The sequence below is a fragment of the Echiichthys vipera genome (genome assembly GCF_963691815.1).
Source record: "Echiichthys vipera genome assembly, chromosome: 16".
NCBI classification, from domain to species: Eukaryota; Metazoa; Chordata; class Actinopteri; order Perciformes; family Trachinidae; genus Echiichthys; species Echiichthys vipera.
In genome coordinates, this window is record NC_139841.1 from 8,709,084 (window position 1) to 8,735,987 (window position 26,904).

At 40.6% G+C, this 26,904-nt stretch overlaps 1 protein-coding gene across 2 annotated transcripts in view; it reads left to right on the forward strand.

The window, feature by feature from the left end:
* LOC310958735 (uncharacterized protein) overlaps positions 1–26,904 on the forward strand; it is a gene marked incomplete at its 5' end in the record, with an annotated part of 106,037 nt that overhangs the window by 24,451 nt on the left and 54,682 nt on the right. Inside the window, 5 exons of one of the 2 annotated variants that reach the window (XM_083929814.1) lie at positions 4,815–4,962; positions 5,073–5,231; positions 7,693–7,885; positions 10,740–10,874; positions 11,262–11,342. In XM_083929814.1, the coding sequence (XP_083785940.1) occupies positions 4,815–4,962; positions 5,073–5,231; positions 7,693–7,885; positions 10,740–10,874; positions 11,262–11,342 (716 nt within the window). Of the gene's footprint in view, positions 1–4,814; positions 4,963–5,072; positions 5,232–7,692; positions 7,886–10,739; positions 10,875–11,261; positions 11,343–19,819; positions 19,945–26,904 lie in introns of those variants that run through there. The other variant, XM_083929815.1, reaches the window with a different exon arrangement.

The following is a 26,904-nucleotide window of genomic DNA, read 5'->3' on the forward strand; positions in this document are numbered from 1 at the left end:
AAACAGAGTGAAACAAACTGAAATTCTTTCTTTATTTTGTTGTGCTTGAAACCATAAAGTGATTTTTGATTATCTTTGGTGTGTTTCTAGTTTTAGCCTAGTTTTTTCTCAGTTTGTTTTTAGAGGAGTTTGCCACTTGTTTCACACATTTTAGTTCAAACATCGTAAAAATACATTTTAAACTTAAGTTGTTAAATTTCTATGACTTTTTTTCATATCTGCTGAAACTGTCACTATATATACAACATGCAACTTGCAGTTGCTCATGGAGGAATCGTGGGTCTCTGTAAATCATAAATAAGTCATAGTGTGGTCTAGACCTTCTCTATATTTAAAATGTCCTTAGATAACTTCCTTTATGATTTGGCACTATAAATAAAATAAAATTGAATTGAATCCTGAAATCCTATATCCACAGTGAGACAATCGGTGAAAAAGTAATGTATCTCTACGTCCACCTTCTGTTCCTGTCGACTGCCAGATCCCTCTCTGTGTGCTCCCAATGGTATCTGCTACATGATCTGCTAACTCCCACCATGCCAAGCGTTAAACAATCTCTCAGAACTGACGATGATTTGATCAGCGCTGCCTAGTTTCACAGTTTTATCAGAGTTCAAAGCAATCATTGACACTGCGTCAGAGACTCCTTCACTCTGATTGGTTGACTGAGCAGATGCCAGAGCAGACAGAGAGAGGTACATGACTTTTTCCGCAGATCGTCTGTCTCGGTGTGCTGTCAGGATATAGTGAGAGTTTTTCAGCAAATATCAAATAACCTTCTCCCCATAAAACGGAAGTTACTAACTTGAGCTTTAAAAAGAAAGTAAACTTAGTCCCGGCGGGCCACTGGGCTTGAAGTTTTCTGGCGTAAACCCTGGAGTTACACTGACCATACCTTCAGACTTCAGAAAAAAGTTTGTCTGACTCTGGATAAATAGGACAAATTGTAAAATTACCCAAAGACTGCTAACTCTGAAAGTGTTTACTGTTCACACATTTCTACTGATGCAAGACTCAAACATCTGTTTCATTTTTGCCGGAAACAAAACAGGCATGACTGGCAGCCCCCCCTACCAACCCGCCTTACTCCATCGTAATGGCTTGATCCTTTGATTATAGTGTTGGAGGAAAAGCACATGAGTATGTTCCGAAGTACTCCTTTAGGGCACAGCATTGGCACATGAAGTGCTCTTTCATGAACAGTCCCGCATAAGTGGGACTTAATAAAGAGCATTACAGTGGATTAGTAAGTGTGTGAGAACATTTTCAAGTTCCTGGGGCTATACATGTCTGCTCATTTTAGATATTATAGAATCAGCAGTCCCACACACTTCTCAATATGACAGTGGAATTTGTGAATTGTGTGATTGATGTTAATGCCATTATTATGGTGAATTGCAATTTGTACATTTTTGAGAGCTTGTATAAGTGTATGCCTGATGAAAAATGAGAACATTTCTTCTTAACTGCAGAATAACCATCCGATCTGAACATATGTTACTGATGATTGATCTACGGTGAAGGAGAATCAATGTAATTTCAATATGGTCTTCGCTGCAGTTTAAAGGTTATAGTACAATTATTTCTAAATAATGTGGACCTACCCTGGGTAAAGTGAATGTTTTAACCTTTGAAGTCATTTTTCTGCATTTGAGTAATGGACTGTCGGTTGGAAATACATGAGAAGCCTTAATATGCCACCTGGCCTCTGGGAACTCTGGGACACACATGACCAATTATTATAGCAATATGTATTTGAGTTATTCAAGCTCCATTACCTATTCTTAAAGAAATGTCACATTTTGTGCATGTATATTTTAGTTTTAAATTGACATGACAATTCAGAGATACATCAAGCACCTTCTATATAGTACATGATATGAAAAACATCACATTTTTCACACCAAATAAGCAAATCATTAGTTCAGGCAGACCAATGAAGTTGATTTTGCATTACCTAATGGATACAGCTGCTTTCCTAAACTATTAGGTTAAACATTGGCCAAGAAGGTATATTATAAGAACTGTTTTAAATTGTTAATCCCATTAACCAAATCATATTTTACAAGCAGCCCAGTTAATAATGCCTCGCAAACCCGATGTGGGGTATAATATTTGATGAAACACCTAAAATTACCCGGGGGAGAAGATTTTGGCCCTACAACCTTTTTTAAACACTAATGTCTTGTTTAACTGATCAGCAAACTATTTGACCTCACATTCCTTACAGCTGTCAACTAAAGGTTAAAAGTGCAAAGCAAACCATTATTCAAATAATTTCTTCTCTCTAAGTGGTTCTCTTCCATGATATATCTTTGAGGATTCCAGGAAGGCTGGTATGTTGGAATTTGTAGTGTGACACCAGATATCTTCTCCTCGGAGCAGCAGAGTGTGACCATGCAGCTTTTTGTAGACCAGGGATTTGTCTAGCACAGCTGTCAAGATGAGTGTGAAGAGCAATGTGTTTGGAAAAGGCTGACAGACACATCTGGATTTATTTATGAAAGTGATTCAAAGAAGTAGGGTTTAACCTGATTAAGCAATTCTTTATATCTTGTATGTCCTTTAGAAAGTCCAGAGGCAGACTGATCCATGTTCAAGTGCTACTATTATAATCTTTAGGCACCCTGCAGATTATGTAGATCACTCTAACACAAAGAGTCTTTAGTTAAATGGATTTTTTCTCCTGCATTTTACTGAAATTAGCCTTTTCTGTTAGCCTAATTGGCCCCTAATATATTGACATCGACTTTTGAGTTGGAAAATGATGTCTGAACAATACCAGTGTTTGAATGGTGACTTAATCAAGAAAACCCACCTGTGGACAGGACATGACGAATGGCACTTTACCTGCTCACATGGAGTGAGAAATAAAAGACTCTACTATAATTTGCTTTTAATGACATGGAAAAAATCAGTGGGTGAACAGTACAGCAATGTTTGACACTGTAGGGCACTAAAGTAAAAATAGGATGGATTTGTAGCAGTCCTCTGAACCTTTTAAAGGCAATGGCCCCGTAAGTGGTTTCCGCTTTTCAGGAATGCCATCAGTGGTCTTTTCACAGCATGTTAAGGTTTTTTTCCTAAGTGCCAGCAGAGGAGGGATTTGGTTTAGTTGCCGCAGATGGTTACCGTCTGGGTTCCCTAATCTTGAAAGGGTGCAGAACAAACATGGAATGGCCAAAGGTATGTGGACACCTGACATCACACCCGTTTTACTGAACATGTCATTTCAAAACCACAGGCATAAATCTGTAGCTGTCCGGTCTTTAAGTCATGATGTAAAGTACTTTCAAGGAACTATTTGCCGGTCCAAGCCTTGTATTTCTACAATGCTGCAGTGCTGCGCTATATAAGTACAAGTCCATTTACCATTGTTTGAACAGATCTGAGGGAAAAAAAGATGGTATTGATATTTTACCGCTTTCTCACTGAAGAAAGAAGGGATCGTAAAAGGTTCACAGATTTGGCCATTCTCATTTGTTGTGTTCAACGGCGCCCCCACTCTTCTGGACAGCCTTAACATAGATTTTGGAACCTGGCTGCAGAGGTTTTATTTGAAATATCAATGCATGCTGTAGCATTGAAATTTTCCTTATTTAGGTCCTATCCTAGGGCTGGATAATAAATCCAAAAGTTACAAAAAACCCTGCATTATAACTCTGATAAGGCTGGCATAACAATTATTAGATAAATTAAATATAATGTTCTGTCTGTAATGAAAACTCATCACTGTGCTGTCTAACTATATTTTACATCCCACACAATAACAAAGGTACAATTGTATTAACATAAATCACACAGACATTTTGCAGCACACATTCATTAAAGATTTAATCTGTAAGATTTTAATCTAGTTAATTGTCTTTCGAGTTACTATCTATCAAGAGTGAGTTAAAACAATGGTAATTGATCATATGACCCACTAATGAAAGCACTTGTACTACCTCTCGAATATTCCAATCTGTGTGTCTAAGGAAACATTCCCTCTCTAAATGTAAATATGCCACCATGTTAGTGAGGCTGCTGACAGCGGTTGGTCTGCCAGGTGCAGCTTGTCGCTGCCAGATATGTTGCATTCACTGGTAATCAGAAATCAGAACTTCCAACTTCTGAGTCAGGTTTTTAGTAAGGGCAGAAGTGAAATAGGAATGTGTGTGTGTATGGATTTAAGAGGGTATCTTATAGGGGACGGACTGGAAGTAGAGAGGTGAATGTTTCAATAAAGTTTACAAAAGAGAAAAAAAAAAGAAGTCAAAAAGCATAGCAACTACAAATCTGTTAAGATGGAGGGCTCTGAAAGAACAGGCTCGCCTGAAATTACATCTTACTGCCAAAGAGGCCGCTAGAAACAAGATATCCCAAACAGATTATGACTTTAAGGGCCACTCACACTGTCCGTCCGTACCGTGCCCCGTGCTTTAGGGTACTTGTCGCCCCCTCTCTCTCTCCCCGCTGGCCAGGCATGTTTGTACTCACACTGCTTGGGCCTCGGGGAATGCTTCTTGCCTGCCTATACGTCATCACGCCGTAACACGATGCATTGCTTTGTTTACAAATCTTTCCATAGACCTCGGAGCCACCGTATGCCTCGTTCTCGTACACGTGCGCACACTCGTGCTCGTACATGTGAAAACGTGCTTTACAAAAGCCCACCTCCTAAACGGTCCGTGGACGGCACAGCTAGGCGCGGAAATTGTATCACAAAATGATCTGCTTGTTAGATGTGACATGTCTGCATTATGTTTATTTGTAACAAAGCTTCTTGATAACTTGATAACAGAAGGTTTTTCTCCTGAACTGTCTCAATACAGATGAGGTGAACATTCTGCAGGAGCTCTCTCTTCAAATAACAAACAGCAGTAATGCCTCATTGACTGTGGATGACAGCAGGTGTCCAGTCCTACAGATGGGACAGTACTCTACTTTGGCTCTCCCTCTTCAGCATCTTCTCACTGACGGGTATGGTTTCATCTCCATATGTTAGGCAGTTCTACATTTCCATTACATGATATCTCAGTGCTGCTATCCATCCTCTGTATGGCTAAATGGAGTGTGTTGTCTTTGTTTAGGTTTGCAGATAAGTTCAGTCTGCTGGTGCAGCTACGGAGTCCTCAGAAAGAAGAACGCAGTGTCTTCACCATAATCAGCCCTGATAGCCATGTTATGCTGCAGCTGCGGATCAGTGCTTACACCATCATCTTCATAGGAACACAGCAGCGACACTATGAGTAAGCCCACAAGTTATGCATCTATTGAGTGTTGTAACATCTCTGGCATATTTAAGAAACCTTTATTTATGATTAATTGGTTAAAACCAGGAACACAAACAAGTACAGCCTTTTGACTTTTAATGTATTACCCATTTTCCGAACAATCCAGATGTCTAAAGCTGATTACAGTTTCCATATCAACTGAGACCACTCATGTCCATTTCTGCTTCTTGGCTAAAGTGTACGCAAATGTGTCTGTCAGATGAAGGAAAGCTCTGTGGAAGTGTGTTTGTTTACAGCACGTGTGTATTTGTTTGAATGTGTGTGTGTGTGTGTGTGTGTATGTGTGAGTGTGTGTGTGTGTGTGTCTTTAGCTGTCTCTTTGGTGAAATGATCTATTAAGCGTCTCTTGGCAGGTTTCTTGTCCTCATGAACAGCAGAACTTGAAGCAATTCATCACTGCATGACAGCAGATACAACTGTGCCAAAAGATAGACACATAGATACTATACTAGTCTTGTATGGTTGGCACATGGTTTAATTTATCTTATATTTACCTCGTTTTTGCTTTAAAGCAGCTTGTCTGTTGGGGGCTATCAACTACAAGGTTCAGTTTGGTCTAGAACCCAGCTTGACCACTTGGAAGGTAGTGGGTCTTTTAGACATTAAAGCTCCACTGATTAGTATTTTGTGTTTTAAAGGGGAACTCCACCAATGTTGCACATCAAAGTCTGTTTACAGGCCTTGGGATTACTATGGCAAATATGAAAACATTTTTATGAAGGGAGCTGATTAATATATAGTGCTGCCAGGATCCTGATGAGGGTACGCAAACACAGTCACATCACCCTCATCCTGAAATCTCTTCACTGGCTCCCTGTCCCGCTTAGAATCAAGTACAAGGTCTCCCTCCTCACGCACCAGTGCATTCACAGACATGCCCCTCTATTCCTCAAGGAGCTCCTCACCCACCCATACCTCCACACGCACCCTCCGTTCTGGTACCTCAAACATCCTCCAATCCCCCAGAACCAAGCTCCGCACCATGGGTATCGGGCCTTAAATCTTACCCGTACACCAAAGCTTTTTCTTTGTTCTCCTTTTAACTTACTTATTTTTATTTTGCTCTGTAGTACTTTGAGATTGATGAATGTAGGGTATTGCTCAAGTGCAATACAAATACAATGTATTAATATTATTATTATTTTTCTTTTTTAACAAACTGAAGACTATAAGTTTGAAAATTAAAAAAAAAAGAATTGAGACCTCTGTAGCGCACTCCTCATCTCTGCTTGAGGCTAAAGGCTTGAGGCTACGTTATCCACCACTAGCATAACATAATCAAGTTGCATTGTGGGTAATGCAAGTACCAGATTTTGACAATGAAGGATGTGAGGAATAAAAAAAGAGAGATCCTTGGAAACAAATTTTACACTTTCTGCCCAGCACCAAACAGCCGACACATTTAGCAATTTGCTGGTGAAGAGAATTAAACACCCTTAAGAGCAGCTTAAGAGCCAGATTTCTTTTTCAGGAGTTTAAAAAAAAAAAAAATTAAATATAGGCATGCTAAGAATCATAGATCAGCAATGTTTGCAAAATAGATTTATTTCTGCAAGCCCAACACATTACCAAATGCTACACCAGCATCCTTGGAGCTGTCAAGGATACCGTTACATTTTAAGGCAAGCAGGTGGACACAAATGCACAGACAGCAACAGGCAAGAGAAGAGAACTAAAGAATACACAAGGGAAACAAACTACAAACACTGGGAAACTAATACAGGCTGAATACAAGGACCAAAAATACAGCTTCAACACAGGGATACCTTGACAGCAAACTGACAAGGAACAAAATAAAATACAGGTATACAGTATTTACAAATAGAGAACTAATCACAAGAACAAGAGTGGGCAGGGAACAGGAATACAGAGGCACTCACTATAATTGGCTAACAAGACAATAATGACTTGTAACACAAGGCAGGCTGATGCAGCTAGACAGAAAACAGCTGGACAGGGCTACAGGAACACATACAGATACAAACCGCCTTGAAACTAATGTCATATATAAAGTAAACAGGCATAAAAACAAAGTGCAACTGGAACTAAACAGAAAATACTCAAGGAACTAATAAACTAATGGCAAAACAGAACACACAAACAGGAAGAAAAGACATGACACAAGAGGAGAGGGATTTTGAAAATAAGTCCATGACAGATGTATCACTGAAATCATTTAGTTTAGAGTCTTTTTGAAGTATAGCTCAAACTGTACTACTCAGCAAAGAAGGTTTCCATAAGTAAGGAGAAATAAAAAGGCTTTTAGTAAGCTTTTATTGACATCTGTATTGTGACAGTGGGGCCCAGACCCGATTTGAACTTATCTGCTGGATGAATTCATGCAGACGTTCATCTCGAGACACACAAAACCAAAGACATGTGATTTCATAATGACCCATGTGTCTCTCTCTGTCAGGTTCCCAGTCAGCGGTCTGTCTGATGGAAAGTGGCACCATTTGGCCGTAAGTGTGTCCGCAAAGCGGCTGGCTCTGTATGTGGACTGCTCTCTGCTGGAGAGTGTGGACTGGGTGTACCACGGCATGGGGATCAGCCCTGATGGGCTGCTCATGGTTGGAGGCATCACCGAGGGCTTTGAGACTCCATTTGAAGTAAGTGGCTTCTATCCAGTTTTATTAGTTTTATTGTTTTTTCTTTTCCCAGGGATCATAAAGAAACACAGAGACACACAAAAGCAACCCTGACTCTAATCATCAACCCCATGCCCTATCACCTATTCTTTTGACCATGAACTTCAGGATGTCTGAATGGCCCTTGTCAGACTTTAAAATTTCTTCTTTTTGGAGCATCGCTTGATTTTGCATGTGTGTGTAATAACACGTTATACAACCAGATGGTTGTACAATAGCCAGAGGATATTTGAACTGTTGCTTGTTTATAAGCCACATGTGTATCGTCCAGTTCATTTGAATTTAGTCAGAAAAGTCCTGCTCATCCTTTCGACACACACACACACACACACACACACACACACACACACACACATACACACACACACGCATGCATGCAAGAACACAAATAGATATTCCAGTCCCATTGCCTTATCCCTCCCCATTCGCTTTTCATCACAGACACTAAGATGTGTAGCCCATAATGCTTAGAAACCATGTGTTTGTTTTTATAAAGTATGTGTAGAAATCCCTGCGACCTGCTCTAACCACAACATCAGTTACCTCCCAAACACCAGTGTTACATAAAATTACAGAGGAAACACTGATGAGTGTTTGAACAGTCATCCTCAGCCCCCTCCCCTTTCTCCAGTCTAAATGAAGACATCTCACTTCACTTCACTTTATAATTAAACAATCCTGGATGTCTTTGGCTGTGGGAGAAAACCAACAAGGAGAACGTATAAACTTCTAAGAACAAATCATGTAAACTGTACATTTTTTTCTGACAATATTCAAATGGGTTTTGTATTGTGTGAAAATCTTGAATCTTTGCAGTGGGAGCTTTCATAGAGAACTCTAAAACTCTTTAAGTTTTGCCAAAGTTACTATTATTGTCACATGTTGTGTGGTAATGCAATTTGAGTAAATATTGATTTGTAAATCTGCAATTCATTACTTTAAATTATCATTCAAGGGCAAAAACTGAAATAATGCACCTGGCTTTGCGTTGTGGACCCAGTTACAACAAGCCTGAGGACTAGAGCCGGCAGTGTGACTGTATCACGATGGCCGTGGGGGGTGGGGGGCGGGGTGGGGGGGTGGTAGAGGCGGCATCTGGATTTGTTTTTAGCTCCAGATAAAATGGATTCTCCATTGCCTTGTTTCCCCTGGCGACAGATTTTTACTGAGCTCAAAGGGAGGAGCACTTCCACACTCAAAGGTAGTGACAGTCTTGTCTCTGGACAATCTTTTGTGTTTGGCAGTGCTAAACTCTTCCTGTCATCCACTCCACTCCACTGCATTTTAAGACCAAATTAGGATATAAATATGATATCCACAGTTAAATACAGGTTGTATGTTTCAGGCATCTGTTTTTTAGTCTGTCTGTTACACAACTCATGATCAATCACCACTAAAATTAGGAGAAATGCTTTTCTTTCATGAAAATGTGCAGCAGATGTCTGCGTTTAGCAAACATATGTGTAGTTCAATACTCTATTTTTAGGCTATTTATGGCAGAACTGCCAGAGGTTCGGTTTTCTGCAGAAAACATGAAACATTAACTTTTATGTATAGCAATGTAAGTATTTATGCATTAAATGAAAAAAACTTGTCTCAGGATTTGATTTAGGAATGGAAGGTCAACAGCTTCTTAAATTTCATGTTGCCCTAATGGGTCTTGTTTGTGCATATTACCTGTCCGATATGCACCAGCAATCCTAAATTGGGCACAATGAGAAATTTGCATTTTAATAGCATAGATAAAATAGATTTTAAATCCATGTGTGGTTTCACAAAGACATTGAAACTGCACACACACACACACACACACACACACACACACACACACACACACACACACACACACACACACACACACACATACACACGCACCACTTGTAATTACAGCCTGAGGACAGAGGTTTTTAGATGTCTGCTAATGCTTTGTTCGTCATGTTTGGCATGATGTCGGGGTCACTGGTAAAGTAACGGAACCCTGGGAACATGGCCTTCACTAACTTTATGTGTGTGTGTGTGTGTGTGTGTGTGTGTGTGTGTGTGCGTGTGTGTGTGTGTGTGTGTGTGTGTGTGTGTGTGTGTGTGTGTGTGTGTGTGTCTGTGTGTGTGTGTGTGTTTGTGTGTCTAGGCTTGTCCCTCCATTCTGTGTATGTACTTGGTGCATGCATGAAATGCTATACAGTACTTATACAGTATATGTACTGGGTGAATATAACGGCTTCAAGACACACATGGACCTGACAGCTTTGTTTCTAAAGATTCATTTTGAAAAGATCATTCAAAAGAGTAATCAGTACAGTTCTACTTAAAACACATATGTTATGGCCCCAAAGACCCTTATTGAGTTGTTCAGTGTTGCCACTGAAGTAAAAAACAACAAACACAATCAAAAAGTTTTGCTTGGACCATGCAAGATGGTGAATAAACAATCTTAATTACTGTATTGATAGCGTCATTTCCCAAAAACTGGGGTTCACACTGTTGGGGTTCGGTTGGCAATAATGACCGTCTCGCTCTACTTCATCCCACTTAATACATGGCTACTTACTAACGAAATCAATACATGGTCTCCAGAGTCTATGATCAGAATTGCATAGAATGCCATTAATTATGCTAATTTTGCTCTAAAGTTCTTAATAAAATGGCGAAATTCTCAGCACCCTTCATTTGTCAAGTTTTTAATTCACATAGGAGTATACAAATAGAGGCTTTACCATGTGGATATTTCATAAAGACTATTTACTTGAAGGTGCTTTGGGTCTTTACACTGTGCTCCTGACCACTCACATTTTATTTAATGTTTCCCTCTCTGCAGGGTCATCTGCGACAGCTGACTTTCCTGATGGGCAACCCAGACGCGGCCCAGCAACACTGCAGCCACCACCCGCCCCACTGTGGTGAGACCTCCTTCATGCCTCCTCGCTCCCCACACACCAACAATGCCCGTGAGGTGAGGAAAGATGAATGGAAAAGAGAAAAAAGATATCCGGAAAATTCATGTCATTTTTAAAAGTGAAACGAACTGTTGGTATTGTTCCTTTGACTTGTGTAAACAGCACGGCTCTGACATAGCACTAAGGTGTTTGAGGTGAAGCCAGCTGCTTTTTGAAGCCCACTTCTACAGACATTTAGACTCCTGCAGTTAACACAGAACCTTTTATATACTACGAAGCATGATACAAGATCATCAGAGGATTTAAAATAAAAACTGCACTGACTCCTGTGGTTTTGATCCAGTCTGGTGAATTTAATAACTCTGGGTGTTTGGTTAATCATCAATTTTGGTCTTTATTTGTGGTTTTTAAATTTAGAAAATGTCCCTTGTGTTTCCACACAGAATACATTGCTGTCCTCAAACGACCTGGAGGAAATGCTGGGTGATCCCAAGGACGAGTTATTTTTGAGCATTGGCAGAACTGTAAGTAGGATATTTTAGTGCCTGCACTGCTGTCTAAAACTGTGCTGAAAATTCCCCTATCATTCGGTGTTAAAAGCAAACAAAAATTGCCTAGTTCCACAACCCGGAGTTGTAGTTGGAGCGTGTGGGCAGCTGACCAGTCGTCATGGTGGGTGGATCCGGCTGTGGACAGGCAGCGTGCTACAGTTGTATTTACCAGCCACTGGTCTGGTTTCACTGGCTTCATTGTTTTTCATCAGTCTCTGTCTGTAAAACCACCAGTCCAGTGTCTGTCATTAATTAGTGCTGCGGTGCAGTGCCTCGGGCGTCAGAGTAACCAGCCAGCCATCCAACCCACCTCTAGTCCTTGGCTGACTGGTCCAGTCTGAATGTGCGTTTGTGTGACCTGGTACACCAGTCTTTGTCTGCTCATTTGTTTTGTTGTGGCCTGCAAAAGGGTTTCATCTGGGTGCTGAAGCTAAAAGTCTGGTTTGATTAATTACAGCGAGGGCACATTTCTTATGGTTTTTATATATGTACAAAAAACAATCAGAAACTGTTTTTGTTTATTTGCTATAAAAACAATGGGTAAAACATCTATTTTAAAAAAGCCAATAAGGGATTTTCAATGTGTAATTTTAATTTTTGGTTTGATTATTATAATGTATGATCAGCACTTCATCTGTATTTTCTCCTTTTTTCTTCTCTCCATGTCCCACACTCAGTTTTTCTGAGTTGAGGGTCTCAGCAACTTTCTTATTTTCTTTCTTTGTTATCGTTTGGGGGCATATAAGACAAAACAAATCTTGTTTAAAGCTTGAGTAATCAAATATTTGCTTGGCAGAAAATTAATCAGCAACTATTTCAAAATTGAAAAATCATCATTTTTAAAGCAAAAATGTCAAATATTTGCTTTTTCTAGCATTTTAAATCTGAAGTTTTCATGATTGTCTTTATCATATATGTTAATGAATAGAATTAGAAGAACAGATAGCAACGACAGTGGAAGCAGCACTAACATGCATATGGATTGAGAGCAGGATGGATGTGGCTACAGGCAGCCAAGTGGAGGAGGGGTCAGTTCTTCCTTGCAGCGTAACAGTGTTCTGTGTTCAAATTTCCCATTAAACAGACACTTGAACTTCCACTGGTGTGCATCTTTGGTGCAGCAGTGCATCTTCATCTTCAGGGACCTGACGTTTATGGGTTCAACTGAAAAGTCCATGTAAAGCTGGCCAGACACCAAGGCTTCACCCACACCCCACTACGTTTTCATTCTAAAACAGTGTTTCAAAATAAGTACAATGTCTATCCACACAAGCTTTTTAGCTGCGCATCAAAAATAATCTATTATTAACACGCCTGCAATTGCATATCATTTGCGTATACTGGGCATGCAGTTGAATGTAGTAAAAGATATGCGTTAATAACATTTTATTTAACATATAGACTTGAGTTGATAATGAATGTGTTAAAGTGGAAAGTGTCTGCATATCCACAATGAGGGGTGTCTTTTAACTCACTGGGTAGAGTGTGCACCCATACATATGTATAGGCTCAGTCCTTGGCAGGGGCCCAGGTTTGAAGCCGACTTGCAGCCCTTTGCTGTGTATCATCCCCTCTCCCCTACACCTTTTCTGTCACTCTTCGGCTCCTCTAATAAGAGATGAGATAAAAGCCCTAAAAAAAGAGTCTATAAATCCATGAGGGTGGCTGGCCTTTACATTCAGAACTCTGTTTTGTCATAACTACACACAGTGTAGTTTAATCCTTCAGACAAAACCAAATACAGTTCCTGAAATAGAGAGTACATAGGGTTGTTTACACTGGCACATGCAGAATAAACAGTGTTTCTGAAATCTACACGTGTTTGAAATGGAAACAAAGCAAAGACCATGCACTTGGAAACGAAGGAAAGCAAAGCTGGTTTGAATTTACATTTTCATGTCTATGCAAAATGCCTGAAATAATGAGCGAAGATCTGGTTTTCTTTACAGTGTAAAGTAGTGTCATGAGTATATCAAACCATGCCGTGCCAGCTCCAACAGGCACAATGTCCCCTTCAGGATGGCATCGGGATGCGGTTATGATGATGTAGTCGACGAACCTCTCTTCTGCTGTTTTGAGTTGTAGAGAATGTTTGCAGGAACAAGCTGCACCGTCCTAATGGTTACTGAAATCTCGTTCAGCTGTCTGCATCTCTTACTCATTATCTGTCTTTCTCTGTTCTTTCTCTCATATGCTCTTGTTTGTCTGTGTTTTATTGTGTCTGAATCTGTCTCTGGTTTTATGTCTGTTTCAGTCTCTTTCCTCGTCCATGTCACTATATCAATCAATCTTTGTCTCTGTCTGTTCAACCAGCTGTTGCCTCCTTATGCTAAGCTAAGCTAACAGCTGCTGGTTCCAGCTACAGTACAAGTACATATTCACTGTACAGACATCATAGGGTAGTTGTAGCAGTCTTCAATTATCAAGTATGACACATGTCAAACTAGTTCTTATTACCACCGCCAAGTAAAAAAAGAAATGTGGATGTTTGCTGCTTCTTTAAATATATATTATGTTTCGGACTGTCGGTTGGACAAAACTAGCAAATCGAAGAGCTAACCTAAACTTTTTTGGGAAAAAATTTGGACACAGACCTTGTTTCCCTGCAGCCTGTTTCCCATTAAATCCTCACAGACCAGACCTATAGAGGTACAGGCATCCTGTCTCTGTCTCTCCTCAGAATCTGCACATTTGAAAGAAAAGAAATAAAACATTCCTACATTAGCAAGATATATTTCTCTTTCGCTAAGGTCTGCTGCCGTCGTCTTTGAAGCATAACATTTCTGACTGCGGGGCCACGTAGTTGGCGTTTCCTGACTTTGATGCATGTCCTGTCTGGGGCCACCGGCTCCCATGACAGGTGCTCTCTTCAGAGACATGGCACTCGCCCAGTTAATCTGCAGCTCCTCCAATGTGCACTAAGATGTTAAACACTCCTGGAGGTCAGGGACCTTAGCTAAATGTGTAATTCCAAAGCCAGAGCTATGAACTTCAGTGCATGGTGATGGCTTTGAACCGGCATAATGGGCATGTCCTGTATTAGTCAGAATTACTTTCTTGTGTAAATTCTACTACTTTTGTAATATTTATCCTGCAAAAATGCAGAATATTCGTTGCTTCCAACTTTGCGAATGAAAAGTTTTCCTACTTCTCTGTGATCTATATAATTTTAAATCAAATCACTTTAAGTTTAGACAAAAGAAGTAATGTGGAGACATCATCATTTAATGGACAAGTTATGAATCAGTTTATTGGAAAAAAATAATCAACTGACTAATTGCAGCCGTGCTCAACAGTGATCAGCATGACTGATCTTGATCGTAGAGTTTGTGTAGAATGTGGACATAGTTTGTCAGAGAGAGGAGAGATGAAACATGACAGAGCTTGTGTTTCAGTGAATCCAGTTTGTCTGACGGCTTTCAGTCTTATAAATAGTTATAACACCGTTTACACTTGATCTCTAAAGCTTAATCTGTCATAGAGAGAGGCACACACACACGCACAAATACCTGTGGTCATAATATTCCCTGTTTCATATCCTATCACAACCAAGCGTTTCCACTTGGGTCTCTAGAGAGACCTCTTTCATAAAACTTGTCAAACAACAGCTTTTTACTGGCAAGCTGAGACAAAAACAAAGAGGTGGAAAAAAATGATCCATCATTTTGACACTGCTCCATGACTCTGTCAATCCACCAGGGTCCGTGTTTTATGTATGTAGTATGTAAAGTTTGGCAAGAGTTGCCCATTAAAAGGACTTGGAATTTTCATGTTAAGTGTAGGTTAAGCTTGAACATTGTTTGACATTTCTTAAGGCTGCTAATTAACAAATTACCCATTACCCACAACTTAACGTTTTTCCTTATACTAAACAGACAACATTCCTGATGTCCACCTTAAACCTCCATTAGTCATTGGCTTATTTACACATGGAGGGGGCACGTCAGCAGCATGTCTGGCTTATAAGCTGTCAAATGCTTCACAATGTTGACAGTACATGTCGTGTACTGTGGGTTTATCATTGTGTTATTGTGTAAAACTACACTTCTAACAGCAGAAGGAGTGAATCAAAACACTAAAGTTGCGGAATGGGATTCCAAAACAATAAGCTGATGCTAAAGCAATCAGTGCTGATGGGAGAGCTGAGTGATCATTTTCTTCTCACTACATGCAACATCTTTAGCGTTTTAATTATCTGATTCATTAAAAAATATTGATCAGAGCAGCTTAAGGAATGTCTTTAATTTTAATATACCTTAAATATTTTTTTTTTATGAATTCCCAGACGTTAGAACGGTTTGATCTAGAACAAACCTAAGACTTAAGATAGATGGGGAAGTCACTACATACAGTATGTGGAAAAAAAGTTATTTAAAGACTTTTGTGGCTCTGAAAGGAGCTGTGTGAAGTCCTATAAATGTCCTCAATTGATGTCAATTGAGGACATTTATAGCTCATCACTTGGTGACTACAAGTTTGAAAAGGACAAAAATCTGTGAGTTAGAAAAAAGCACCAAACCTTACCAAACCTCTGTAGCCAGATCCTCAAGCTACATTTGCTGCTAGCATAACACACACACACACATCTCTGACCACTGTTGGGGGTTGAGTTGCCTTTAAGATAACCGACAAAAAGGATTGGACTGATTATGACTATTTAAACAGTTAAAAATAATATTATTTACATGAAGTTTGTATGATAAAAGAAAAACAACCGATACCGATGCAATAACAAGTTGCATTTAAAGCTCTTTTTTTCTTCTGAGTTTGTGGCTCTCACAACAGACTGCTGGGCGGCCCTCACAGCAGCCAGCTACGTGACACATGCCTCTATACTGATGAGGACTGGTGGCTTTAATCGTCTGTCCAACACACACAGTAAACCAGGAAGACACACAGCGGAAAACCACGCAGCTAAACTTATTGTTAAGACACTAATGAGAGCAATGAGGCTGAATCAAACAGCTGCAGATGTGCTTCTTTGGTTTCATCATTACAACCAACCCCTTTCACTTTGCATCTTTCTCTCCTCTCTGACATCTCCTCGCTCCTCCTCACTTGTTTTCTCTCACTCTCTGGCCACTCTGCTCACTTCGCCAGAGGCATCAGCTGGCTAAAGCACAGGTCAGAGCTCTGGGCCAGGTCAGAGCTCTGGGCCAGGTCAGAGTCATCCAGCTGGGATGTAGAGTGTCAGACCGACAGGTTAGCTTGCGTTCATCTCTCATCCAAAAGGTTGGGTAAATATGAGCTGCTCCTTCAAAACTATCTTTATGGATGTCTTCACTGAGCTCTGGATATCTGTAGATCTGCTTGTGAGGGGAACTGAATCATTGCAAATGATGCACTGGTGTTTGGAAGAACTGTCAAAGCTGGACTCAATCGTTACTATACATTCCTGTCATGTCCACATCGTCAGCCAAAAACAACATGTTCTCATGACATGTTCTTCTTGTTCTTCTGTCAATGTTGCTCTGTTGGGGAACAAGGTTGCTAAACACAGACACCTTTACCAGCTTCCTAGCAATAAAAAGAGATGGAAGTAGGTAGATGTGCAAACAGACCTCCTGAACTCTACTCTTATGATGTCTTTGAATGTCTTCAAATGTCTGCTGTAGGCAGCCAAGAAGCTCCAGTAAGTCCCAGCAGTAGAAGAGTGAACCACGTCAGGTTGTCAGTTTCTATTTGGAATTTCACACAGTATTCTGCAAGCGTGCAAAATGTAAATCCTGCCGGGTTTGGCTCCAACATGATGGATCTGCTGAAAGGATAGTTAGAGTTCTCTCATGGCTCTCCAACTGTGTTTGCAGAGCTCTGTGATTAGTGGGTGTCAGGCTTTATGATCATATCAGAGACAGAGAAAAGTAAATCATTTAAGAAGTGTTTATGGTATTGTGATATAATGTAAGATTCCTTTAATTATAGCACTGAAAGATAACATCTGGTACTGTAGGAGAAATGCAGTCATGCAAACTCCCAGCTTCATATATTTCCAGTTCTGTTTTGTCAGTGGCATGGACATTGGTGTGTATTGTACATAAGAGGTGATGATAAGAAGAAGTAGTACAGGATTTAAAAAAGTTCACAAAGTTCTTGAGGGCAGTTTTCAGTTTTTTGGCCTATATTTGTTTCACATTTTGCCAAAATTGTCACAGTTTAATGACCCTGTTTGCAATGTAACCAAGGATGTACCGACAACCTAATTACCTTGATACTGAAGAACACCTGAGGATTCTAATGCAAGTTCAGGAGTTATATGGAGTTCCTTTTTCCATTACTTCTAAGCAGATTTATGACTGTCTCTCCCTCCGTGCCCCCTCTTCAACCCTCCCTCACAGTTTGAAAACCTCTGCTTTATAGAAACCGTTAAAAGACAATGAAATTAATAGTCACAGGTGCATGTTTAAGTATATGAATGATATATAGTTAACAGGAATGAAATACATATTTGGAGGAAAAAAGATAAGAGCCCCATGAGCATTGTAGCTCACTTAAATCTTTTTCAGCCTTTGTTTTCAGTTCTTTAAGGTGTTAAATGAGCAATTTTAGAAGACGAAAACACAATAAATGCTCAAATGAAACACTTTGAGGTTGTCTCTTCAACTAAACTGATGGCACTGCAGGAAGATGACACCCTGCAGCACAAACATGTCAGAGCAGCAACAGAAGGGAGGCAGCAGGATACAGAGCTCTCGTTTCCAAAGGCAGTATAATGAAAAAAAGACTCAAAAACAGTCCATGTGTTGGGATGGATTCTGGAGCTAAAACCATGTTTTTCTGGGCTTACATGCTGCATCAAAGACTCAGTAAAAGGGGACACAACAGTTTGAGAAGGCTTTTTGCTAAATTAAAACACTATGAAGAAGAAGGCTTTGTGTTTGCTGTAAATATATGAAAGCGCATCTGAATGCCATGCCTTTGTTTTTAAATGAACAGGACACTGGACACGCTGTCAAGTTTTTCTTTTATGGAGATTACCATTGATTGAGCAGTCACTTTTCATCTGCTTGGGAATTCATAACTGTTTCCAATATAAAGCAAAGTATTCGCAGACAAGCCAGTAGGCCCTCAAATCATGGAGTACAAGAGGAAGTGGGTTGTTGAAAGACGGGATGCTCTGATAGAAGATGAAGAGTAGGAGATGGACGATTTGCAAAGAAGATGGAAATAGAGGGAAGGGAGAGTTCTTGCGCTAGTTGCGCCTTTGCCACTAAGAGGCGCAGAACCTTTTTTTCAACGTGAGAAGTCGCAACATGCGTAAACTAATAATTTTCCTTTCTAAAACTATGATTTAGTATGGGGTATATATGCTGTAGAGATATATCAGCTGTGGTTAAATGCTAAGTGATGGGATCGATCTCTCTCCTTTCTGTTTCTTCAGGACCAAAGGTGTCCGCTCTTAAAATGCAACATGGATTACATTTTCAGTGCCGACAGCAGAGATCTCTGGAAGCCATTATGTGGCAGGGAAGAAGAAGATGTGCCGGGAAGTTGTTTAGAATTAAAAAGGGATTACTGATTTTTCCACACATCTGCCCTGCAATTTTAAAGAGCCTGCAGAGGTTCTGTTAACTCCAAATCCACCTCCCTCTGCTGTCGTTTATTTATATTGCTGTTTATGCTGCCCAGCTCTCCTTTGTTCCTAACAGACATGAAGTAATGCTTCCTGTGACGGGGAGCTGCCCCGCTGCTCTTGACTTTCATGCAGAGGTGGTCTCTTCTCTGCGGCGACCCAGTTGTGTAAATCAAGCCAACCTCAGAGAATCCTTGGTGACTATTTCCCCTCAAATGTTCTCTCCACTGTGGTTGTTTCGCTGACTCTAAGCACTGCGGCTTTCCCCTTCTTCTAATTCCCCTCCAGAGATTTCTTTTCTTCCCTCCTACTCAAATCCATCCATGTGTGAAAGTAGCCGGGATTCCCTCACACCATCCCTCTCTCTGTTTTTTGTCATTCTGCTTCCCTCACTTGGAAGAAGCCGTTATTCATTCTAACAGATTTTCAGTTGCCCATGATGTTGTGGTTAGCGTCTTGTGCCAATAGCTTGCTGCGATCAGATGTTCATTCTCACGTCCAGCCTGAAGATTTAATGTGCATGTATGCTCTGACTTTTTGTGGGTGAAAGTGATGGAATGTATTTATTGTTTAAGACTTTGGGTTGTCTTGAAGACATTTAAATAGTCCCAGATTTGACACCATTACAGTTGTCTCTGTCAGTTTCCCTGAAAATATTCTTCTGTGTTCCTCTTTCCTAGTATTTACAGTGGCCACCTTGAGGGCTAGTGTGGGCTGGGCTTACTTATGCCAGATTAGATGTATTGTCTATACAAGATGTGTGGTTGGTAGTAGTGGAAGGGTGTGTACCCAGTAGGTGTGTGGGTGTGTCTGCTGGGAGCTGGATCTGCCTCCTGTGCACAGGTCTGCCTGTGGGTACAATGTGAACAGAGCTGGAGTGCAGACAGACCCGTGGTGTCTTCTGCAGTCATGCTCCACCATGTTGGATGGTACCTGCTGCTGGGATGCCTGTTGCTGGATTTAGATGGATTGCACATGCAAGGTCAAAGGCGCCGGGAGGGAAAGGTACTGCCCGGTGTAACCCTGGACACAATTTTGCCTTTGCTTTTGTTTGATGTAAAGTATGGTTTGTAACGCTCTGCAGGTCACTGTATTGCAAATAATGTGGCAATGTTTTTGATTTTTCCTAGGATGCGGATGTTTCTCTTCTGTCAGAATGAGTATTTGAGTGATTAACACAATAACACTAACACACAAATACAGCTCTGGAAGGTTTCACTTGTGTGTTCTGTTTCTCTAATATGCCATAGCTCTCCAAACTGGATGATTTTAAAGTCAGGCCGGGCAGTATGGCTAAAATCTTCTATCCCGATAATAGGTCATTTTATATCCAGATTACATCTGTGTGTGTGTGTGTATAGTATATACACTGGAGATCAAAATTAGAGAACAAGTTATCAATATTCATTCTGAAATGTTGTTATTCTTTATTGTTCAGAATTTGATAGAATATGAGCTGTGACTATATCACTGCTGTACTAGCATGTTTTTTTAAATAACCAAGGCACTTCAACAAAAACCTTTATTTTGCGTAAGCCCTCATAGGTAGCTAGTTGCACAGCAATTTTATTGCAAGGTCTTTCTTTCCCTTCCCTTTCCATTCAACATGATTCGGGATCCATCTATTCCAGGACCACCACTGGTGATGTGGTTGACGCTTTGATCCACACCAACAGTTGCATTACTAACATGGGTGGTCCTGCTGGGAATGAAATCCCCAACCATGACGGTGGTAATGCCACAGTCAACCTGCTGAGCTACTGAACAATACAGGGTCACAATAGAAAGTCACACGCTCACTTATGTGCACATGACAGTTCTGATGCACGCACACACACACACACACACACACACACACACACACACACATACGTATACAGGTATTAACATGCATGTTTACAGTGATTTAACCAGTTGGCATCGTGCCTTGTCCATATGACGTCAGAGGTAGAAACACAAACAAACACACAACTCACTGGCTGTTTGTCTCTTAAATGTGGCAACTTCTGTTGCTGGTGTTTGTTTCTTATTCCCATGCAACATTTTACTTATCATAGAAAATGTATTAATAATTAGCTTTTCTTCACACTTTAATCAAACTCCCATCCCTATTCCTAAAACTTCAGCCCGCTGTCATCTTGCTGTTTTCCGGGCCAAATTGCTTTCTGCTGCTTGCAAGACCCAGCCAGTCTGCATACCTGTGTCTTGGTGAGATTTACGGACCTTGCCATTTGATTAGCCCTTTGTAGGAGCAAGTGTTCATTGTCTGTGTGTGAGCATGTGTGTGCTGATGATAGCGCTCTAGCCTGCAGCGCTTTTGTCAGACTGTGAGGCCTCCATAGATTTCACATTGGTCTTAACAGATGATGTGTCAGCTACACATGCAGACAGACTCCTCAAAAGGGCTGATGGAAGGACACTGTGTTTTATCATAACTATTAATCTAGTCCAGGTGTGCCCTGTCAACATCTGCCCTAATCCTAATTTACTGTTTTCACACAAATACTGTTTTAGGGGTTGCATAAAAGTGAAGTCATGATCTCCATGTTCTCACAACATTGCTCATGCATATTTGTAATTGAACTAAGGATTTACTGTATATTATGATAGACAGTTGATAAATGGTTATGACCTTAATACTAGTTATGTAGCTTACACATTCAATTCAATGTGATGTTTTCAATTATGTGATGTGTCAACAAATTCACTAAACAGTACATTACAGTACTGTCAGAACATGCTAACCAGGGCTGTTCTGAATGATTATCAATCCTAAAAAATTATTGATGGTTTAGTGTATAGTTTGGAAATTTAAAATGGTGACGTCTTCATATTGCTTGCTTGATGTCAGATCCTTACACTGGAGATGCAAAGGTTCTGCATACTTGCTTGATAACAGACTGGAACTCATGTTCAAGTATCAAAGGGGAGATGAGCTAACTGTCAGTCCGTTTGGCTTTGGTTCACAACATTCATTTTCTGATACAGTAGGGCAGGTCCTAAACAATGAAGCACTGTTCAGACAACAAAAGGGAATGAGCTTTTTTGAATTCTTCAGCACTTACAGACTTTAAAGAGTGTTAAATGATTAGCAACTTTTGGACCAAAATAATTGCAACTCTGCCCACACAATGTGTCTAAAACTACACTGCATGGCCACTCTAACTGAGGTGAAACACTGATGTGTGGTGATAGGGCCTTGCTCTTGTACCAGTTCATCCCAAAGGGGTTGGATGGGGCTGAAGTCGGGGCTCTGTGCAGGCCAGTCAAGTTCTTTCACAATAAACTAGGGCTTTGTGCATGGAGACACTGTTATGTAGATAATGAGAAGCCTCTTGACGGGAAACACTGTAGTCTAAAAATATTGTAGAAACGTTTTCACTTCATAATAAGGAACCGAGATAATGAAAAAAGATGGAAAAACATCCCCAGACCAGGATGTCTGCATCGTATTGTCCATATAGTGTAGTTAACATGCATAAGAGAGCAGTTTTACACTACAAATTGGGTTTCAGGGGCCTAAGGATTTGAAAACTGATAAAGCACATACGCATGACCATGAAAGCTTTCAATTCAAGTATAAAAGAAATCCAGCGTTACTGCCTGACAGGAGCATTAAAGAAGCATGATGGGAGCCTGTAAAATTGTCTGTTCACCACTTGATAACCTGTCATTCATTCGCCTATGGATCACATACTCACATTGCGTCTCCACTAAGGCTGCGTGTTGTCAGGATACAAAGGCATAAACACACCTACAATAGGCACATTGTCCTCACTTGCTTCAGCCTGCTACTGCGGAGCAGATAGCAACACAGCAAGTGTAAACACAGTCTTGGCACCGGATATAAAGGTTTAGAGAGTAACTTGCTGAGTTTGTTAGAGTTTTATTTGACAGGATAACTACTCAGATGCATGGTATGCAGCGCCTGCCCTGTAGAGTATCTTAAAGCTAAAACTGGAACCGTGTGGGAGCCTTTAAGTTTTGTTGTTGGGGTTTTGACGTTATATCGATGGCAGCTTATGGAGTTGCCCCTATTTTCCTTGCGCACATAATACAGCTAAAATTCAGCCAGACCTGTGTCATTTGCAGTAAGTCAGAGATGTCATGTAATAATATACTGACATCATGTACTATGACATCAAGTACACTGACTGTTAACATACAGAGTATAGAGTAGATCAGTGCATAAAATTTGTCAGCTGAAATGTCAGTGGCAAACCATCCTCACATGTCCTTAATATGGATTTAGACGCGAGTGGTAGGGGATTACAGCATAGACTGACATTCAACTCCTAAAAAATGTTACTACACCCCAGGGCCATTGGTCACAGAGCCGTTCACTCGCTTGTTAAAGGCCCCTTTGTTTACCTGCCACCATGGCTGGTAGGTTGCTGGCAAGTCTGTTTTCACAGTCCAAACTGGGAGTCAACTTTCAGTTATGAGCTTTTAATCATATTTGTTTGAGCATTTGGTGTAAATTTCTTTTTTCCTCGTTAAACCATGAGACAAGTACATTAAATACGTGGATTGCAACATACATATTAAGCCCGAAGAAAAAGAATCCCCTAACATAGAATATATGGTGAATATTTGGTAAAGAGTGTTTGAAGCTTTGCGTGTCACAGTACTCAAACTAAGTATGGCCTGGGCTGGTGTTCACAGGAATATCTCACAGACTGGAGGGGAGATAAGCTGAGGGGACAGTGTCAACTTATCGTGCACCCTGGAATAAGAGAGAGAGAGAAAGGGCCTTTGTTTTCAGTTGGGGAACCATGTTAGGTCTCTGGCCTATGTCAGCTCTACAAGGCCTCCCTTATACCCAACCAGCCCTCCACCAAGGGCTGTGTTTCCACTACAAATACAGTACTCGAGGGCATTGTTCGAATATTTTAGATTTGACGAATGAAAGTCATGTTGATCAGAAATTAGGCATGTCATTCTTTCTGATAACACAATCAGAGCATGCTCAATTGATTTTTGCCCGAACAAATGTCTGTAACCAAATACCGATGAGGTAGGAAACCTGGCATCCTCTCTGTAATAGCTGTACTAATTCAGAAAATGTGTTCGTAACCATTTTATTCTTCATGTTAGTCCTCCAGCTCACTATGAGTGCCACAGATGTATTGTTTATTGTATGTGATGTTTATTTTCAGTGTAGAGTTGTTATTCTTGTGTATTAGCTTATGCATTTTAAAAGGTACAAGTTTGCTCTACCCTCAGAAAAAAAACTCTGTGCATGCACACTCCTGCTTCCCTCTCCTCCTCCTGTCCTCCTGCTCTCCATATGCCTCTCAGCTCCACCTTAGCGCTCTCCATTTGGGCCATCAAACAAAATTTATTGCTCTTTGGTTCCTTCCCCTGAAAGGCCTCACTCACTGTGCCACAGTGCCCCGAAGCCCAACATTTGATCATATGTGCGTGCGTGCGTGCGTGCCTGCGTGCGTGCCTGCGTGCGTGCCTGCGTGCGTGCGTGCGTGCGTGCCTGCGTGCGTGTGTGCGTGCGTGCGTGCGTGCCTGCGTGCGTGCCTGCGTGCCTGCGTGCGTGCGTGCCTGCGTGCGTGCGTGCGTGCGTGCGTGCGTGCGTGCATGTTCATAGTGTTTTATATGTCCTTGATTTTGGAGTGTTTGTTTTCGGAAAAACATTTTTAAAGACTTCATGAGATTCAATAATAATAAGTTCACATTGTGACAATGATAACTGTTCCTAACCAACTGATTAACAGTGAGAACAGTTATGGAAAAGTTTTATTATAAGTCAGTTTTCTTATGACAGAAACTCAGGAGTGACTGCTGTCTTGCTGTGATAGGAGGAACTGGAATCAGTTCAAATTGAAATGAAACTAGAATGGTGGATAAGTTCATGAAGGATAGTGCAGACCAGCAGAATATATGGGTCTGTCCTGCAGATCTTCAGCCACACCAAGGCATTTGATATGGTGACATGAGCCACAGTATTGCTCTTAATGGTAGGGAAGCAGTCTTCCATTAGGGAGCTTGTAAAAATGTTCAGCTCAGTCATGTCGAGATTACTGTTAAACTTGTTGAACATTCATCTAGATAAGCAGAGATGCATGCTCTAACCTGAGTGTCAGTAGATGGATAACAGAGCGACAGCATTCAAGGTGTTGCAGTGGAATTTGAGTGATGCAAAATTTATTTTATAGTTTAGTAGAAGAGAGCTTTATTGACATTGTCTACAAAAAACAGTTGTGGTATCACAACCTCATTTTAACACAATTACAAATGTGGACTTAAACTCTGAGCTACGGTAAAGGAGGTAAAAGACAAAAATGGATGGTCTAGCAGTGTGGAGAGTGATAACAATAAACATATTGTGTGGTTTGGCTCCAACCAACAACTCGGTGAGAACCACAGAAATGTTAATCAGAGACAGCAAAGTCAAGTGTTTTGGGAAGAAATGTAACCAAATCAATAGTGGTGTGCAGTTTTTGATGGCAAAAGGGTCAAGGGTTCAATCTTGAAAAGATGAGAAACTAATTGATCTGAAAGCAGCCGCAAATGTGCCAGAAGTCAGTGAAGAGTTTTCAAGATGGGAAGAGGGTGTAGCTGAGGTTTTTCTGAAGGTTTATAAGAGAAAAGTTTAGGTCTTATAGGGCCTAGGAATAGTGTTGTTTACATTATGTATTTTCATTCTTTGAAATTTAAAGGTGATTTAACATATGTTGTTGGTGAGATGGTAATTAGGGCCGAAAAGACGAGGAAGCTATTGTTTTTGAAGAAATTATTATATTGTTCTATTGCCCATGACATTTTTGCGGGGCCTAGGATGCGAGGAGGCTCACAGAAATGGGCACACAGGTTATAAGTGGCGAAATTCCAAAGTTCAACAGTGACTGGGGTCGAGCGTGGCCAGTGGGCTCCATAGTGCCCCCGAACACACGCCATGGTTCAGATAAAGTTTCTTTCATGAAATTTGGTGGGATCATTGCTCTCATCTTAAAGAACACATGTTCATTTTTGGAATTTGTTTTCGCTGGTCATGTCGGCCATCTTGAATTTTGTGCATCAAATTTCATTTTACGAACACATGATTAAGAAGGGATGCCCAAAAACTCACAAAATGTTTATATTTTGTTGGTTTAATCCTCCCACTTATGTGACGCTAAATCGATACCTCGAACATCGATGTTATAAGTCTCGTAACTACTCATAGAGACATAAACAGATCCATCTCAAATGTGGTCAGCAGAATCACAAGACCTTAACGATGCCAAATTGTAGAGCATTTGTGTTTTGTTTTTTTCGGGGTTGCTGTGGCGTGGTAGGCTAATTTTATGTTTTGCAATCAAACAGTAAACTGTTGTAACTGGACTTTACATTGTCCATTCTGCCCCAAATTTCTCATTCTGAATAAGGGTCCAGACCTGAAGACATCTGCACACCCATGTTGATTTAGAGTCATAGCGCCACCTACTAACAAAAGGGAAGAAAAGCTTATGTGACAGACATTGTCCAATTTACATGACATTTATATGATGTGGCCTACATCTGATATACAGCAACATGGTGTATGATTAGTGTGTGTTCTCTGGGGCCACAGAGTGGACATCAGAAGAGAGGAAAATTTTTATCCATAATTTGCAGTGCCCAGTAGCCCATGCATACAGTAATATTTAGAATCATGCATGCAGTCTTGGATGGTTGCACAAATGCATGGTTGGGTCTGCCAGCATCCCACCAGCCTCCCCAACAAGCGTGGCTTGCTAGGGCCCATTCAATGCTGCTTGCAGTGTTAATCCTTGTGATTTCTGTAATCTCAACAGTGATTTGTTGTACTGATCATGGATTATTTGTTCTACATCTATCTGGAGGCTGACTGGGTCCCCGAGATGATTTGTGTTTTACTCATTTGTCAAAACATGATGAACCCGACATCCTCTGTTTTAGTATCTGAAACGGTGGTTTTGAATGAGTCCTAATTTTTTTTTGTTTCTTATC